General features: G+C 35.9%; 1 protein-coding gene across 1 annotated transcript in view; it reads right to left on the bottom strand.

Annotated features, from left to right (window-relative positions):
- Positions 1–15,937, bottom strand: part of LOC138693050 (E3 ubiquitin-protein ligase TRIM37-like) — a 63,396-nt gene that overhangs the window by 22,470 nt on the left and 24,989 nt on the right. The window contains exons 6-10 of the mRNA XM_069816605.1: positions 15,404–15,583; positions 11,121–11,235; positions 9,603–9,781; positions 7,874–8,192; positions 6,283–6,397 (exon numbers count right to left, since the gene is read on the bottom strand). Of these exons, the coding sequence (XP_069672706.1) occupies positions 6,283–6,397; positions 7,874–8,192; positions 9,603–9,781; positions 11,121–11,235; positions 15,404–15,583 (908 nt within the window). The remainder of the gene's footprint in view (positions 1–6,282; positions 6,398–7,873; positions 8,193–9,602; positions 9,782–11,120; positions 11,236–15,403; positions 15,584–15,937) is intronic.

Here is a 15,937-nt window from a genome sequence, read left to right as displayed (position 1 = left end):
GATAATGCCGGTGAAATAAGTCCGGGGTCCAGCACCGAAAGTTACCCAGCATTTGCTCATATTGGGTTGAGGGAAAACCCCGGAAAAAACCTCAACCAGGTAACTTGCCCCAACCGGGATTCGAACCCGGGCCACCTGGTTTCGCGGCCAGACGCGCTGACTGTTACTCCACTGGTGTGGACCCTTTTGTGTATGTTTAATCACATTTCTGTGGTGTTGAAGCCAAAATTATGAATTTTACTATCTCGTGATTGATAAATTAAATAAAATTGTCACTGCTTTTGTTGGAATTAGTACTTTGTATTGGGTGGGCCCCAACTAGGACAAAATGGCATTATCTCGTAAACAGTTAATTTGCGGACCCATGTTTACTGCTTCTCTTTATTTTTACTTCTGCTTCCTAAATTTTTTACCATCACTTTTGAAACATTCTGTATGTATATTACAAGGCCACAATGATGAAATGCAGTGACATATATTTCTGAAGAGAGGCATGAAACATATAATGTTATTTCACTACATGCAATATCTTTCTGACCAAAAAAAAAAAAAAAAAAGTTTTTATATAATGACATAATGTAGAAACTATTCTCTTTGGAAATTACATGTATCTTTTAGCACAAAAATTAGTGCATAATGTGTTATTATTTGTAATAATTTTTACAATAACTAGAATTGCGTTAGATAGTAATTTGAGTTAAGAATTCAACATGGATAAATAATTTCCCATATTTCCATTGTACATTTCCCTACAATTAAATACTTTAGGGATTTATTTTTTTTTACAAGGACAGATTGAAGTATTTGAACTATTCTTGCAGTGTAGGCTTTCACGGCCGGAGTCTATAGATGTAGATTCATTTTCCGGGCTGAGAGGCCGTGGTCTATTGGTTGGTTTTATACCAGACGTTTCGTCTGCAACTGCGGCAGACATCTTCAGTGGAGTGGTATCCGAGGTCGCAAGACTCTTCTCGGCGTACCTGAGGCAACTGATCCTGTGGCTGGTTGTGCGGGCGTATTTATAGTGCAGCTCGCGGGCCGAGGCCTGTTGTCGCTGAGGTCCGCGCCGCTTTGTTCGCTGCTCCCGTTCTGGGTTCCGTCCTTTTGTTGTAGTGGCTTCTTATCTGTTCTGTTTAGGACCGGGTACCAACACTTGTTTAGCTTTACGCTTTCTTCCTTGCGATTAAAGTTGTTGTTATGTTTATATATTTCGAACGCTTTTCTATGTAGACGGGGGAAGAAGTGCGTCATCGTGCTCAAGATGTCCGTGTCCTTGAATCTTATGTTGTGATCGCCCTCTTGATAGGCATGTGCTGCCACTGCCGATTTGTCGATCTGTCCTAGGCGGCAATTCCTATTATGTGGAAGGTCTACATCGGTACTACACAGCGGAGCGTCAGGACGAGACTGACAGAACATAATAGGAATTGCCGCCTAGGACAGATCGACAAATCGGCAGTGGCAGCACATGCCTATCAAGAGGGCGATCACAACATAAGATTCAAGGACACGGACATCTTGAGCACGACGACGCACTTCTTCCCCCGTCTACATAGAGAAGCAATCGAAATATATAAACATAACAACTTTAATCGCAAGGAAGAAGGTGTAAAGCTAAACAAGTGTTGGTACCCGGTCCTAAACAGAACAGATAAGAAGCCACTACAACAAAAGGACGGAACCCAGAACGAGAGCAGCGAACAAAGTGGCGCGGACCGCAGCGACAACAGGCCTCGGCCTGCGAGCTGCACTATAAATACGCCCGCACAACCAGCCACAGGATCAGTTGCCTCAGGTACGCCGAGAAGAGTCTTGCGACCTCGGATACCACTCCACTGAAGATGTCTGCCGCAGTTGCAGATGAAACGTCTGGTATAAAACCAACCAATAGACCACGGCCTCTCAGCCCGGAAAATGAATCTACATCTATTTGAACTATTGTTCGGAGAAAGGGGAATAATTCCAAAATTCTCAGTTGAATGTTTTAAGTCTTTTGGAATTCCTTCAAAAATTTTGAAAATTATTGCTACAGACGTAATGAAATATTCTGTTCAGATTTTATGTAATCACCTTTACACCTAAATTTCTTTATATTCCACCTGATTACTAGTAATTATTGAATAAAGTACTTCCCCAAGGGTAGCTTCCATTTCAAAATAATCATAAATACTGATAACACAAATGTTTATTTTATTTTATTTGTTCAGTATGCTGTGTCTTTTAGCAATCCTTAGTGAAGGGCAGCTACCCTTGTGGGATTTATATATGTGATTGCAAAGTTTCTGTCATTTCTAACTTGGAGTGGATTAAAAAAAACTAAAGTGAACCAAGTTTAAATGAATATGAAGTTAATAATTACAAGGGATAATTAATTACTAGGCTATGATAAAAAAATCAGGGCTCCATCAGCCAAATGCATGAGCACAGGTTCATCACTACCGAAAAAAGGCAAAGTCAGTCCAGTGTGAAGACAATGTTGGTTTTCATGAATAAGCGCCAAGAGATCAAACAATACACTAACACCAGTATAAAAGCGTTTTGGAGCAATTAAGAGAACAAATGAAAAACAAATGGTTATTCCCAATGATTTGATTCCATAGAAATTACTAAAAATAACTCTGAGAAAATTGTAAAGTCACTCAAGGAATGCTTCCAAACGGAGAAAGTTTGTTAGAATAGCATGTGAAGTTCCGAAGGAACTATTTTGAAAGATAATAACTTTGAATAGCATATAAGTACTGTCACATGGTAGAATTTATAACAACAGTTTGTGAGTAAATGAAGCTTTCAGGTATAACTCCCTGTAAAGTTGATTTGAATAATTTTGAGGGAAAAATTGTTCCGGGGCAGGGTATCGAATCTGGGATCTTTGGTTAAATGTACCAACACTCTACCAACTGAGCTACCCGGGCATTCTACCCACACTGATCCAACTTTTTCCCCTATATCCACAGACCTCAAAGTGGGCTGACAACCGTCAAGCAACCAATATTGAGTGGACACTAACTCTGTGTGACTTAAATTGTGGTTTTCTGTTAACGAACAGTTACGTGTATTATGTAAATCAAGCTTTCAGGTATAATTCCCTGTAAAGTTGAGGAAAAAATTGTTCCGGGGCCGGGTATCGAACTCGGGACCTTTGGTTAAACGTACCAACACTCTACCAACTGAGCTACCCAGGAACTCTACTCGACAGGGGGAAAAGTTGGATCGGTGTCGGGTAGAGTTCCCGCGTAGGTCAGTTGGTAGAGCATTGGTACATTTAACCAAAGGTCCCGGGTTCGATACCCGGCCCCGGAACAATTTTTCCCTCAAAATTATTCAACAGTTTGGGAGCTTTTCAAGAACTTTTCACCACTATAATTATTATAGTGGTACATAACCCCCCTGCAGCAGTAGGCTCACATAACTGTATTGAAAAAAAGGTGAAAGTAAAAAACACACAAAAATTACTCATATTAACTATGGACCATAAACTGTATAGTTTTTGTATTAATTATTTTAAAAATAAGTTTTATGTGAATCAAACAGTTCTTGCATGAGAACATTTTTTAATTACTGTATTTACTGAATTAAAATAAATCCTAAGTGTCAGAGCTCAACAGTTTCTTAACCACACAGATTTTGGATGAGGGATGTTTGTGGCAGAACATACAAATGTAAATGAGATAGTACATTATGCAACGAGCCTATAATGGTAGTAATTAAGACGCGAGTATGTTTGTTTATGAAACGAGTGCAAGTAAGTTTCATAATTTTCATACGAGCGTCTTAATTACCATTATAGGCAAGTTTCATGCGACTTTTTATGCTCGACCATATTTCTAACTTTAAATTATTCATAAGTATTCATGTTATGGTTATGTAAGTGAGGAGCAGAACTGACCTGAATTGTGAGATGTGCGCAGACGCGAAAGTATTGATTTTTTCCAAGGCACGAATGTCATTGACCTTGATATAATCTAGAGAATAACATGAACATTAGGCTCGATATAACCTGGAAATTGATTTAGAATTGAAAAACGAGATGACAAATTGAATTTATTTGAATATTATTTACAATTAACGCTAATTATTATAGTAACAGAACATAACCTTCTGCGACAGTATTGGATTTCCAGCCTCCGTGACTTTTCGCTAATTGTCTTTCGATTGCATATCCAAGAATAATCGATACTTGCGGTTTCATAATGGTACAATGGTGATTTCTCATTGGCTGAACAACTGAATTATAATGAATAGGTGTACTTTAATGAGGTGCATTAAAGGGCTACTACCAGGTGTATAATTACTACATTTCGGCATAGTCGAGCATAAAAGATTTTAGAACATTACGAATGCATAATATTTCTCACAACCATTTCTTATGTGAGACAAAAAGACAATCATTAGAGCTGATTTCAAAGCAATTATCATTATTTGTGATATTTTTGTCATAATGAAGATCGCTTGTCATTATTAATTAATAATCAAAATTTTATACATCTTAAACTATTACTTTTTCACGACTCTAACAGCTCTTTGTGCAAGACACTTCTGAAAAGTGGTTTATTAATAAGATCCATAAATAACCTCACAACATACAAATATTTCTCTTAGTTATATATAATACACTCAGGGACAAAAAAACCGGACACTTTAATATATGCTGGTATTTTGCAAAACATTATCTTCTCATACAATATTATGGTAGCCATCTGTTGTTATGGAGACGTGTATACATTGTTGATTGTTTTTTGTTTTATAAACAAGCCATTACAACCAAATATTCCAATTTTGCTTTCGGAGTCTCAGCTATAACAATTTTGTCTCAACCATCTTGTGCTTCATTATCGTTATCATTCGTTATTTCTTTATTTATACATTTTCTGAGTTTAAGTGGGGTTGTAACATTTGTCTTAAAACAAGATGCGACCTGAAGATGTGGCTCGAGCTATAGCCCTTTACGATGATGGACGCAATGTACGTTACATTTCAAATGTTATGAATATGGCTAGAAGCACAACCCATGATGCCATAAAACGGTATAGAGAGACCCTAGAATATACCAGAAGACCAGGTTCGGGTCGTCCAAGAGCTACAAATCCAAATGAAGACAGGTATATGGTGTTGAGAGTTCTTAGGGAGAGCAACCTGCCAGCTACTAGTGTAGCCCAGCAATTTGTTAACATGCATGGACGCCCAATTTCGGCCAAAACAGTTAGAAGGAGGTTGAAAGCAAGTGGACTGATATCAAGTAGACCTGCAACTGGTCCCAGACTTCTCAGGATGCATCGAGTTGAACGACTGCGTTTTACAAATGATCACAGGGATTGGAGAAATGGACAGTGGAGCTGTGTTCTGTTCACCGATGAGTCCCGTTTCAATCTGTGCTCACTTGATGGATGTGAAAGAGATAGGAGAAGGAGGGTAGAACGATTTTCACAGTGTTACATTTCCGAAAATGTGCTGTATGGAGGTGGTGGAGTGATGGTTTGGGCAGGAGAGTGTACGGATGCTCGTACAGAGTTTGTTTTTATTGAAAATGGAAGACTAACAGCTGATAGGTATATAAATGAATGTTTGGCTGATCATGTTGTGCCATTTGGCCAATTTGTAGGTGATAATTTTGTTTTAATGCATGATAATGCACGGCCGCATATTGCCCATGCGGTCGGAGATTATCTCCAAGAAGTGGGAATTCATGTTCTTCCATGGCCAGCAAGGAGTCCAGACAAGAACCCAATTGAACACATGTGGGACATGCTGGGACAGCGTGTTAAGAATAGACGACTGAGACCAGAATCGTTACAAGAGTTGAGGCGAGCACTTGGCGAAGAATGGGAACTTATTCCTCAAGAAGACATTGCTAACTAAATTGAGAGCATGCCAAGACGTATGGATGCAGTTATTCAAGCCAGAGGGGGTAATACCCATTACTAAAAAGAGTTTTTAATGTTTAAGCACCATAAAATGAAAAAAACAGTTAGACCAAATGATGCCATAGTTATACGCCCTTTGTAATTTTTTGTAAATTTTCTCATCAGAGATGTTTTTTTTCAAATGTTGTCGTATAAGGTGCTAAATGAAACATTATTTTGTTTAAATGGGTTTTGTTTCATTTTGAAATAATTGGCAACAGAATACAATCAAATATAGAAGTGTCCGGTTTTTTTGTCCCTGAATGTATTTTGCCATCTGCACTGTTAATTCATCAAGAATTTTATTTCAATTCTAAATTACATTTGATCAACATTTATTCTAATAATAAGAGAAGTGATACATTAGCCAATTCAAACTCACCTGACATGGTTTCATCATCAACATCATTTTCATCATTCGAATTTTCTTCTGTCGTACCAAGAGTGGTGTTGTGATTCCCACAGTCATCATTGTATCCTTCAGGTTCACTCATATCCTGCGAAGAATGCATATTAAGAAGTGTACAATTATAAACAAGTGACCTTCAAGCATCTAAGAGCTGTTAATTTCAATATCAAATTCGGTAAACGAACAATGGCATGCCAAGGAAACACGCAATTATGTCTTTATTGAATTTTACAGCATTTATTAAGATTTTCTGTTAAAGTCCTATAAAAATGTAATGTACTTTGATAATTTTTTATTTAATTAAATCATTGTGATATTATTAATGGTCTAATTGGATGACATTAACTTCTGATGCGTGCCAAAAATTTTGTTCAAAGTTAGAATCTAAAAGAAACGTGTTAATATACAGCTACTGTCCACGAAACTTATCTGGGCAGCTAAAAGAGAGAGGCACGGGGGTAGAGGGGTCACTTCTAAAGGTAGCGGGGCAGGAGAGGGAAGGATGGTCTACAAGGCGGGTAAAATACATTTGCTTGCTTAGTGTGATCTGTACTTACAGTAATTTTGCATTCTGTGAAGACATATTTATGCAATGGCCGGTAGTAATACAAGATGCAGCAAGGTTATATGCGCCGTCTATACTCGAGGTTGCTGGTTCGATCCCGGCCGAGGTCGATGGCATTTAAGTGTGTGTAAATGCGACAAGTCCATGTCAGTAGATTTACTGGCATGTAAAAGAACTCCTGCGGGACAAAATTCCGGCACACCGGCGACGCTGATATAACCTCTGCAGTTGCGAGCGTCGTTAAATAAACCATAATTGAATTTTAATATAGCGTACACAGTAAGGAGAGGGAGATAATAAAGTCAGAATTAGAAGAATATTGATAATGACTGTATGTGAAAGTGAACTTTTAGGAAACCCAACAACTACAAACCTGTGCTTCTAGTTGAAAGACTTCATGCATCGCTTACCATCAGTAGCTCATGGCCACATACGAATATTGTAATGATTGGAGTTGTGATCATACTGTATAGCACACAGATGAAGAAAAATGTAATTTATTTATGTTTGTTATTTTGTGAAACCATATACTTTCACCTACCATATCCAATGGAATGCACTGAAATTAAATACCGAATGATGTTTTTGTAACTGTATGTACAACTGCTGCAGCGACGGTCAGGAGCCAGCAGATAGCTACGGGGCAGCGAAAGAGCACTATGGTACCCAGGTGCCTAGATAAGTTGCGCGGACAATAGGTTTTATTTTTCAAACAAATCATCACTGTAAAATGTGCATAAATGATTTGATTATCGTTGTTTCGTAATTTTGGGGAACAAATTAAAGATGATAATCTAGGCTACACCATACTTTCCATTTTAATTTATGGAAATATACTAAAAATATACTTAACATCTTTAATCAAATCTGCATTTGCGTTTCTGAACTTATTGTAACAAAACATTTACAATCATGCTGTTAAAAAAATAGTTTGAACTTCAAAAGCTGTGAATTATGATCTTTCTAATGCCAAAGTTAAGTATGTTAAAGGAATGTTACCTCACTCTCGCTGCTACTACAACTGGACAGAACTGTTCCAGCATTAAGGAGATTTGGAGAAGAAAGCGATGTAGTGAGAGGCAAGACAGGCCGGCTATTCTTGTTGTTTGACGTACTATTTACATTGCCATGATTCTGTTGCTTTCTAGGTACTCCTACACCGGAATTAATATTCTTGCCAGCTTGAGAATGAGAAGAACCGCCTGATGTGGAAATTGATGATGTAGAATCATTTGGTCGAACAGGCACATTCACCAGTTGGCATATAGCATTTGTTGGTATATGTGATACAGCAGCTGTACTGATAGTTTCTGGTGTCCTGACATTAGAACAAACTTTATTTAAAATCAAATACATAAATATGCTCTGTTATTTTGTAGAATTTCAAAATAGTTCATATGGGCTATTCCATATGAAATCGATCAGTAAAAAACCTCGCATTTTTTATACTCTAATTTTTTCCCTATTTATACAAGGTGCTGAGGAGAGTGCATTTGTAAAAATATACTATCGAAAGTCAAACGGTTTTCGTATTGTTGAGCGACAAATTTAGCGTATTTTAGAAAAACAAGCCTCTTTCAGCGCTCAGAACTCTGGAACCATTTACTGCAGAACACTGAACGAGAGCTCATTTTGAAGCTGACATTTGGTAGGTTATGTTAAGAAGTAATCCTTATTTTTATTATATACAGAGAGACAGATAATCTGATTTTACTTACTTTTAGGCTTTTTGGCCATTTGTAAAAATGTAAAAAAATATTGAGAAAAGATCTTGCATTATTAACAGGGATTCGGCATTGTTTGCTTAGTGGCTCGGCAATAAGTTTCGAGGGTATTAAATAAATTATTTTCACATGCCTAGACTTGAAAGGCGCAACACAGCACGGACTGGCCGAGAGCTGAAGATAAGCGAGTGCTGGGCGTCATTTTACTCCTGTGTTTATGAACACCTGTGATAAAGCTAGCCCAGCTATGCGCTACTAGACGAAACATCACGTGTTTACATCTCCTGGCCTTGCTTGCCTAGGCTAGCTCCCGTCTCACAGTCAGCTGGTTAGCTCACACACGTACTATTTATTTCCTTTATCTGATTTTTTAATACCTTCTTATTAACGTTGCACCAGTAAAAAATACGTGTTTATTTGTACTTTCAATGCGGAATCTAACCATATATTTTTAAAATATTTTTTCGTGGGCGAAGGTGTCTTAATTAAGAAAAATGTAAATTTCTCCATTTCCATAAAAAGTAAGAAAAACTGTTTGCATGTCAATATAAACTTTAACTTTTCAGCATCAAAATAAACCACGATTTTGATCATTGGGTGAAAGGGTTTCGGAGCCACAACAGTTTAAAGTTGCTAATTTTATGAAAATACGATAAATTTAAATATTTTTAATTTAAACACTATGAAGTTCTGATGCCTCAAACTTTGCACAAAGCATTGTATCACAGTTGTCTACGGACGGAAAAAGTTTCATTGTATTTAAAAATTGCAAGGTCAATTTTCTCTATATTTCAGTCGATTTGAGATGGAATAGCCCATATGCAAGTAATGTATGTGATTATCTAGGGTAACCAAGTTTTCAGCCACAAAAGGCTGAACCCATTCCTAAAAGTGTCCTGTAAAGTGCAGTCTTAGGTTTTTGTTATTCACCTTACATAATTACAAGCTTGTACAGAATAATGTAATCTATTTCTAAAATTGAATAGATCATATCTTACACTAACCTGACAGGAGAAGAGCTAGGTATAAGAGATGGTTCTAAGATTTGACTGGCGAGAACAATATCTCCAACTATAGGTGAAACCACACTGGTTTGATTCGTTTGGTTTGAGACATCTGCACCACTGCTGCCATTAGCACGAGTAGCTGCCACATTATTGCGAGAAATCTCAATTGCGATTCTCTGAAAAAGATAAGCACATTTTTTAATTCTAAGAAAGCTTTTACTATTGTGTAACAATAGACAATTGTGTAATGACAATAGAAGAAAAAGCACTGATTCAATATTAAAAACTTATCAGATTACCAGGTAACAATTGGAATTAATACAGTCCTCTTTGTAGATTGAAAACTCAAAAAAGTTTCATATCCATTGTTCAAGAATTAAAACAGAAAATCAATATCCCGAATTTAAAAGAAAACCTACAAATTAAATCAAACCCTTTAACTCTATTAAATATGGAATATAATCTAAATTTAAGAGAAGAAATACTGAAATCAGAAGTAAACACTGAAATACTAAAACAATTGTCTTTAGAGACAATTAATATTAGATACCCTCCACAAAACTGGCTTCATTTATACACCGACGGATCCTTGATCTCCAGCGAACAAGGTGCAGGTGCAGGTGTTACGTGCTGTCTCTTCTCACTTTATAGATCTCTTGGATATGGAACAACAAGTTTTGATGGTGAAATCATTGCAATAAGTGAAAGTCTCAGGAATCTTCTATGCCACATCAATAAATTTAGGAATGCAGTTATATTGTCAGACTCCAAAGCAGCTATTCTATCAATCGTCTCTAAACACACACCTTCATCTCAAACAGCAGAAATAACTAAAATGCTCTCTCAATATTAATATCACTCAATAAAAGAATTGTATTCCAATGGATACCATCCCATTGTGGAATCCTGGAAAATGAGAATGCGGATTATTTTAGCAAAGAAGGGCAGCACTGCTACTTACAGACCTGTTACTAAATCTACCTATTACTCTGTGAAGAGATTTATTAAATCTACATACTTAGACTTCAACAAACAAAATTTGATAACTCAATCCCAAGGGAAAAAATGGAACTCTCTGCATCAAAATCCACAGTTATTCCCGATTTACCACGAAAATCGTCTGTAGCTGCATTTAGGTTGGCAACAGGCCATGATTATTTGGCCAAACACCTGCATAGAATTGGAATATATCAGTCCCCTAACTGCCCATTGTGCAACTCAAACCAAGAAATGGATTCGGAACACCTCAAAATCTGTGCTTCAGTGGCTAGTCATGATAATATCTTTGAAAAATATTGGAGTGCAAGAGGTCAAATGACTTTATTGTCAAACGCCTGGCATTAGAAAACAACAACAACTATTGTGTAACATAAATGTTATCCATGTATACAATCACATTACTTTAACATTATCTATATCACTGGTCCTTTATTTTGCCACTTAATTTTAAGTGTCATATATATTATATCTAACAATAAATGACAGTATCTAAAAATAAGACATAGTTAAACATACCTCTTTTAGCTCGTTGATTTGCGTGGCATATTGATTTTGTACAGTTAACAGTTGAGTAATATACCAGTGTTGGTCTCGACAACGTTGAAAAAAAGTTGGAGGACGCACTTGGAACCTGAAGGAAAACATGAATAGGCTATAATATTCATACACATATAGAGTAAACATAATCTTTCGATATTCATGTTTCTTTCACTTTCTGTATCTATTTGTAAAAATCAAATGTTGTTACCTGAACTGAAATGAAAAAATTACTTATATTTCAGTCAATTCAGTAACTTTAAAGAATACCAATATTTGACATACCATTAATCAATTTTATCAGTTTTAATAAACATATATAGGCCTATAATACTATTTTTGAGCATGAAATATATATACAGTAGTGTACAAATTAATCCGAACAACGTAATTACTTACACAAACACACTCAAACGGGATAAAAAAAAAGGATCTAAGACATATCTCAGTAATCTATGTGGCCTCCCTTGTTCCTAATAACAGCTCTGAGACGATTTAACATGGATTCCACTAATTTCCCACAAATATTCTTCATTTCTTCATCGCGAAACCATACACCATGAGGGCAGAAATCATCTTGTCCTTTGTAGAACAATCCATTTTTTGCATTCTTCTTTTGCAAATTGACCACAAGTTCTCAATGGGGTTGATGTCGGGTGAGTTGCCTGGCCAGGGGAGTACCTGAATATTCTTCTTGTTGAAGAATTCTGTACTTTTTCGAGGCATATGGCATGGTGCCAGGTCTTGTTGGAACACACCTCTGCCATCCGGAAATGATTTTTGCAGCTGGGATACGATTCTGGTTTCCAATAAGTGAATATATTTGTCAGAATTCATCATTCCCTTGATAGGTATTAATGCTCCAGGCCCTTCACGTGTAAAACAACCCCAAAACATTACTTTAGGGGGGTATTTGGGTGCTTGTTGGAGATGAGCTGCTGTTACTTTTTCGGATCCTTTCCATACGTAAGGAACATGGTGGCCGTGGACCTCGAAATGAGACTCATCGGAAAAAAGTACATTCTTCCAGTCATTCACTGTCCAGTGTTGATGTAATTTTGCCCACATTAAGCGTTTTTTGCACATAACAGGGGTTAGCAGTTGCTTCTTAATAGGCTTACGAGCCCTTCGTCCAGCTTCCAAAAGCCTACGCCGCACTGTTGTGACGTGAATATTCACCCCAGTGGTAGCCATTAACTCGCGGGTTAAGTCGACAGCAGTTAGTCTAGGATTTAATTTACTTTTCCTGACAATTAAACGATCATCTGCAGGTGAAGTCTTCCTTTTCCGGCCACAGTTTCCTTTTTTCTGGGGTGTGATGGATCCAGTCTACCTGTATCGTTTTATGATCGAATTAACAGTAGCCAAACCGATGTGACATTCTGCAGCAATTTGCCTCTGTGTCATAGAAGAATGCTCTGCTAATGTTATAATTTTAGACAGTTTTCGTGGAGTTGTATCCATTTGTGAAGATGACAGAATGTACACAGGATTGCAGTATTAAGTCTTCAACACAACTGAAATGCTTATAAGTACAAAACAACAGGCAAAATGTCACATATTATAAAAAAAATAATGACAGACCTTCAACAATGGAATTACACGTACTACAGATGTCAATTAAAGCGGTATGAGCAGCTGTGAGGCCAACAATGACAGAAAATGTAAAAATATGTCGTGTTCGGATTAATTTGCACGCTACTGTATTTTCGTAACTCTCAATTTCTGAAAACATTCTATGAAAGTAACTAAATAAATAAAGTTTAAAAGAACATTTTATAATTTGATAAAACAGTGACGACTAGGTCTCTAGAAAAGAACTTCATTCTTTGACAATGATTGCTAATGAGGGTAGATCTACACAGGACAATTAGGCCTACAGAGCTGTTTGCAGAAAACTTTAACATCATTATTGCAATGATGCACAATTATCTTATAAATATGAGGCAGGATGAAATTATGTTTGAAGTAGAAGAAAAGTATGAATGCCAAAGAACTTTTTTATTGAAATAGGATAGCAGGCTGACAAGAGGGGGGGGGGGAACACACACACGCACACACAGTGTACTGACAATGGGATTAAAAATGATACTGACAATAAGATTAAAAAATGAGATAATTTCCGGTATTACTGCAAAGTGACAGATACGCCTGCCATAAAATCAGCAATCATTCCAACTGGTCATAAGAAAACAAAAGGAAAGATTACTTATGTATGAATTACTGCTAATCACTTATAATTATTAATAAGCAATTGTTAGGTTTCTTTGAAAATAATAATTTGTTTTCCCAATGTCAGTATGGTTTTAGGGCTCGTAAGGGAACTTGTGATGCTGTTGTGAATTTTGTTAAACTATGCATTGAAAACATTGATGGTAAAATGCATGTTTTAAGTCGATTTTATGACATGTCAAAAGTATTTGACAGTATCTCTCATGAAATACTTTTAATGAAATTGAAGTTTTATGGTTTTAATGAATTAGCTTTAAAATTTTTAAAGAATTATTTAAACAATAGGCAACAGACGGTATATTTTAATAACAGTTTTTCTCAATACACAACTACTAATATTGGTGTACCGCAGGGTTCTATTTTAGGACCGATTTTATTCATTATATATGTAAATGACTTATCCTATATAATTGATGGCAAATACATAAAGTCATATTTATATGCGGATGATCTTGCTATAACAATTACTGGATATGATAGAGTGAAAATTATTAATGATCTTGATGCAATCAACCGAAAAATAGAAGATTGGTGTTCAGCTAATTCTCTTTGCTTAAACAAAGAGAAGATACAGAACTTAGAGTTTTCCTTAAACAATAGAATCAATTGTAAAGAATCTGTCAAATTTTTAGGAGTGCATATACAATCTACACTTAAATGGGACTGTCATATTGACATACTATCTAAGAAACTCAACAAAGGTATTTTTATGTTAAGGAAATTAAAAACACATGTTAGTGTTGAAGTGCTAAAATCCGTATACTATGCTTATATCCATAGCCATCTGACGTATGGAATAATAGTTTGGGGTAATGATCCTAAAATAATAAAGTTATTGAAACTACAAAAGAGGGCAGTAAGAATAATTTGTAATGTTGATAACCGTACACATTGTAAAACCTTTATTTCGGAGACTTGAAATTTTAACTGTACCGTCTTTGTATATTTTAAGTTGTTTAATGTATGTACAAACAAATATTAATAATTTTACTACAAATAGCTCAGTACATAGCTATTCTACAAGGCATAAAAATGATTTAAGAAAAGGACAATGTAACTACACTACTACTAATAGCAGCTTTGTAGAGATTTGTAAAGTTATATAATGTTTTACCCGGCAATATTAGACATTTAAGCTTGAGGCTTTTTAAGAATGAAATTAAAAATAAATTAATAGACTTGTCATTATATAATATTGGTGAGTATTTTAACTCTATATAGTTGTATAACTTTTAGGGAGAATTGTCCATATGATATTATATAATGTAATTATTTCATTGTATGTAACTTATGAACTTATTGCTTACTTGTAAATCATGACATTTTCCTATGCTGCATTGTACAGTCTTTGGAATGAAATGTTTAAAATAAAATAAAATAAAATAAAATGTTCGAACATAAAAAGAGCCTCGAGATTCAGACAGTAAGGTATGTGATTGTTAAAAAAAGGACCAGAGTTCAATTCCAGGTACAGCCCTAGAGCTTGACATTTACAAACAAGTACCTAGAGAGACGAATGCCAAAGTGAGTACTAGAATGGATTCCAATGGAAGTAGAGGAAGCGGTAGATCTCGAAATACATGGATTAAGAAGTTAAGAAAGCAATGTATGAAAATGGGTTACAAGAACGGGACTTAAAAACAGAGAAGGTTGGAGAAAGAAGATAAGAGTGTAAACACCGTTCATGGAATATGTGAAGTGACATTGAAAAAACAAGCCTTTTGTGTATATAGCATCATAGCCAGCTAAACCAATGAGTAGTCAGGGCGCAAAAGGAATTGTATGGGAGAGGGAACACAACTGACTTGAAAAAAGAAAAAGTAAAAGGAAGAAAGCAGACTCCGGTCTCGCCTGAGTGACGTCATGCGCGACCATACTTCACAGATAGATTTCAGAGATTGTGTAAAGATATTGGGCATAGAAAGATGCTGCTAATGCATTATAAACCTGAATATTAATAATGACAAAAATGATTTGTTTTCAACTTCAAGCTGTGAGTTTCTGTAAACGTCAATATATGGTAATCTTACCTTAATATGAGTGTATCCGTTTCAGTATTGAGGTAGCCTTCACTAGCTAATAAATCCAAACGAAAGAAACGATTATAGCCCCAACATTCTCCAATTTCAAAATCAGAAGCGAACTCCCTGACAATGTTTTTACTAGCATCTCTAGAACCTTGATGAATCATTTCCACACGGTATTCATACCTAGTCAGTAAACAAAAGGCAAACATAAGAAAAAAGCAAATGTAATATTATTTTCAATATTAATTTTTTTTAATTGTATAAAAGAAGCACTGTTTCACTTTCAATTATAACACTAAAAACCACAGCAATCTTTAGATTTTATTTTTAACTAGCCGTACCCGTGCGCTCCGCTGCACCTGTTACAAATAAATATAAAGTGATTACATAATTAAAATAGGACATTTGATCCAGGGAATATTCGTGTTTGATAGAAGGATAAATCGTTTAATATGTTACTTAATTTAAATTATATTTAAATAATTAAAATGGAATCATTTTGGTCCACAGAGCACTCATTTGGTGCAATGACAATTC

Source organism: Periplaneta americana, chromosome 17, assembly GCF_040183065.1.
Source record: "Periplaneta americana isolate PAMFEO1 chromosome 17, P.americana_PAMFEO1_priV1, whole genome shotgun sequence".
Classification (NCBI taxonomy): Eukaryota; Metazoa; Arthropoda; class Insecta; order Blattodea; family Blattidae; genus Periplaneta; species Periplaneta americana.
The sequence above is the reverse complement of the archived record's forward strand: the minus strand, read 5'-3'. Positions and strand labels throughout refer to the sequence as shown.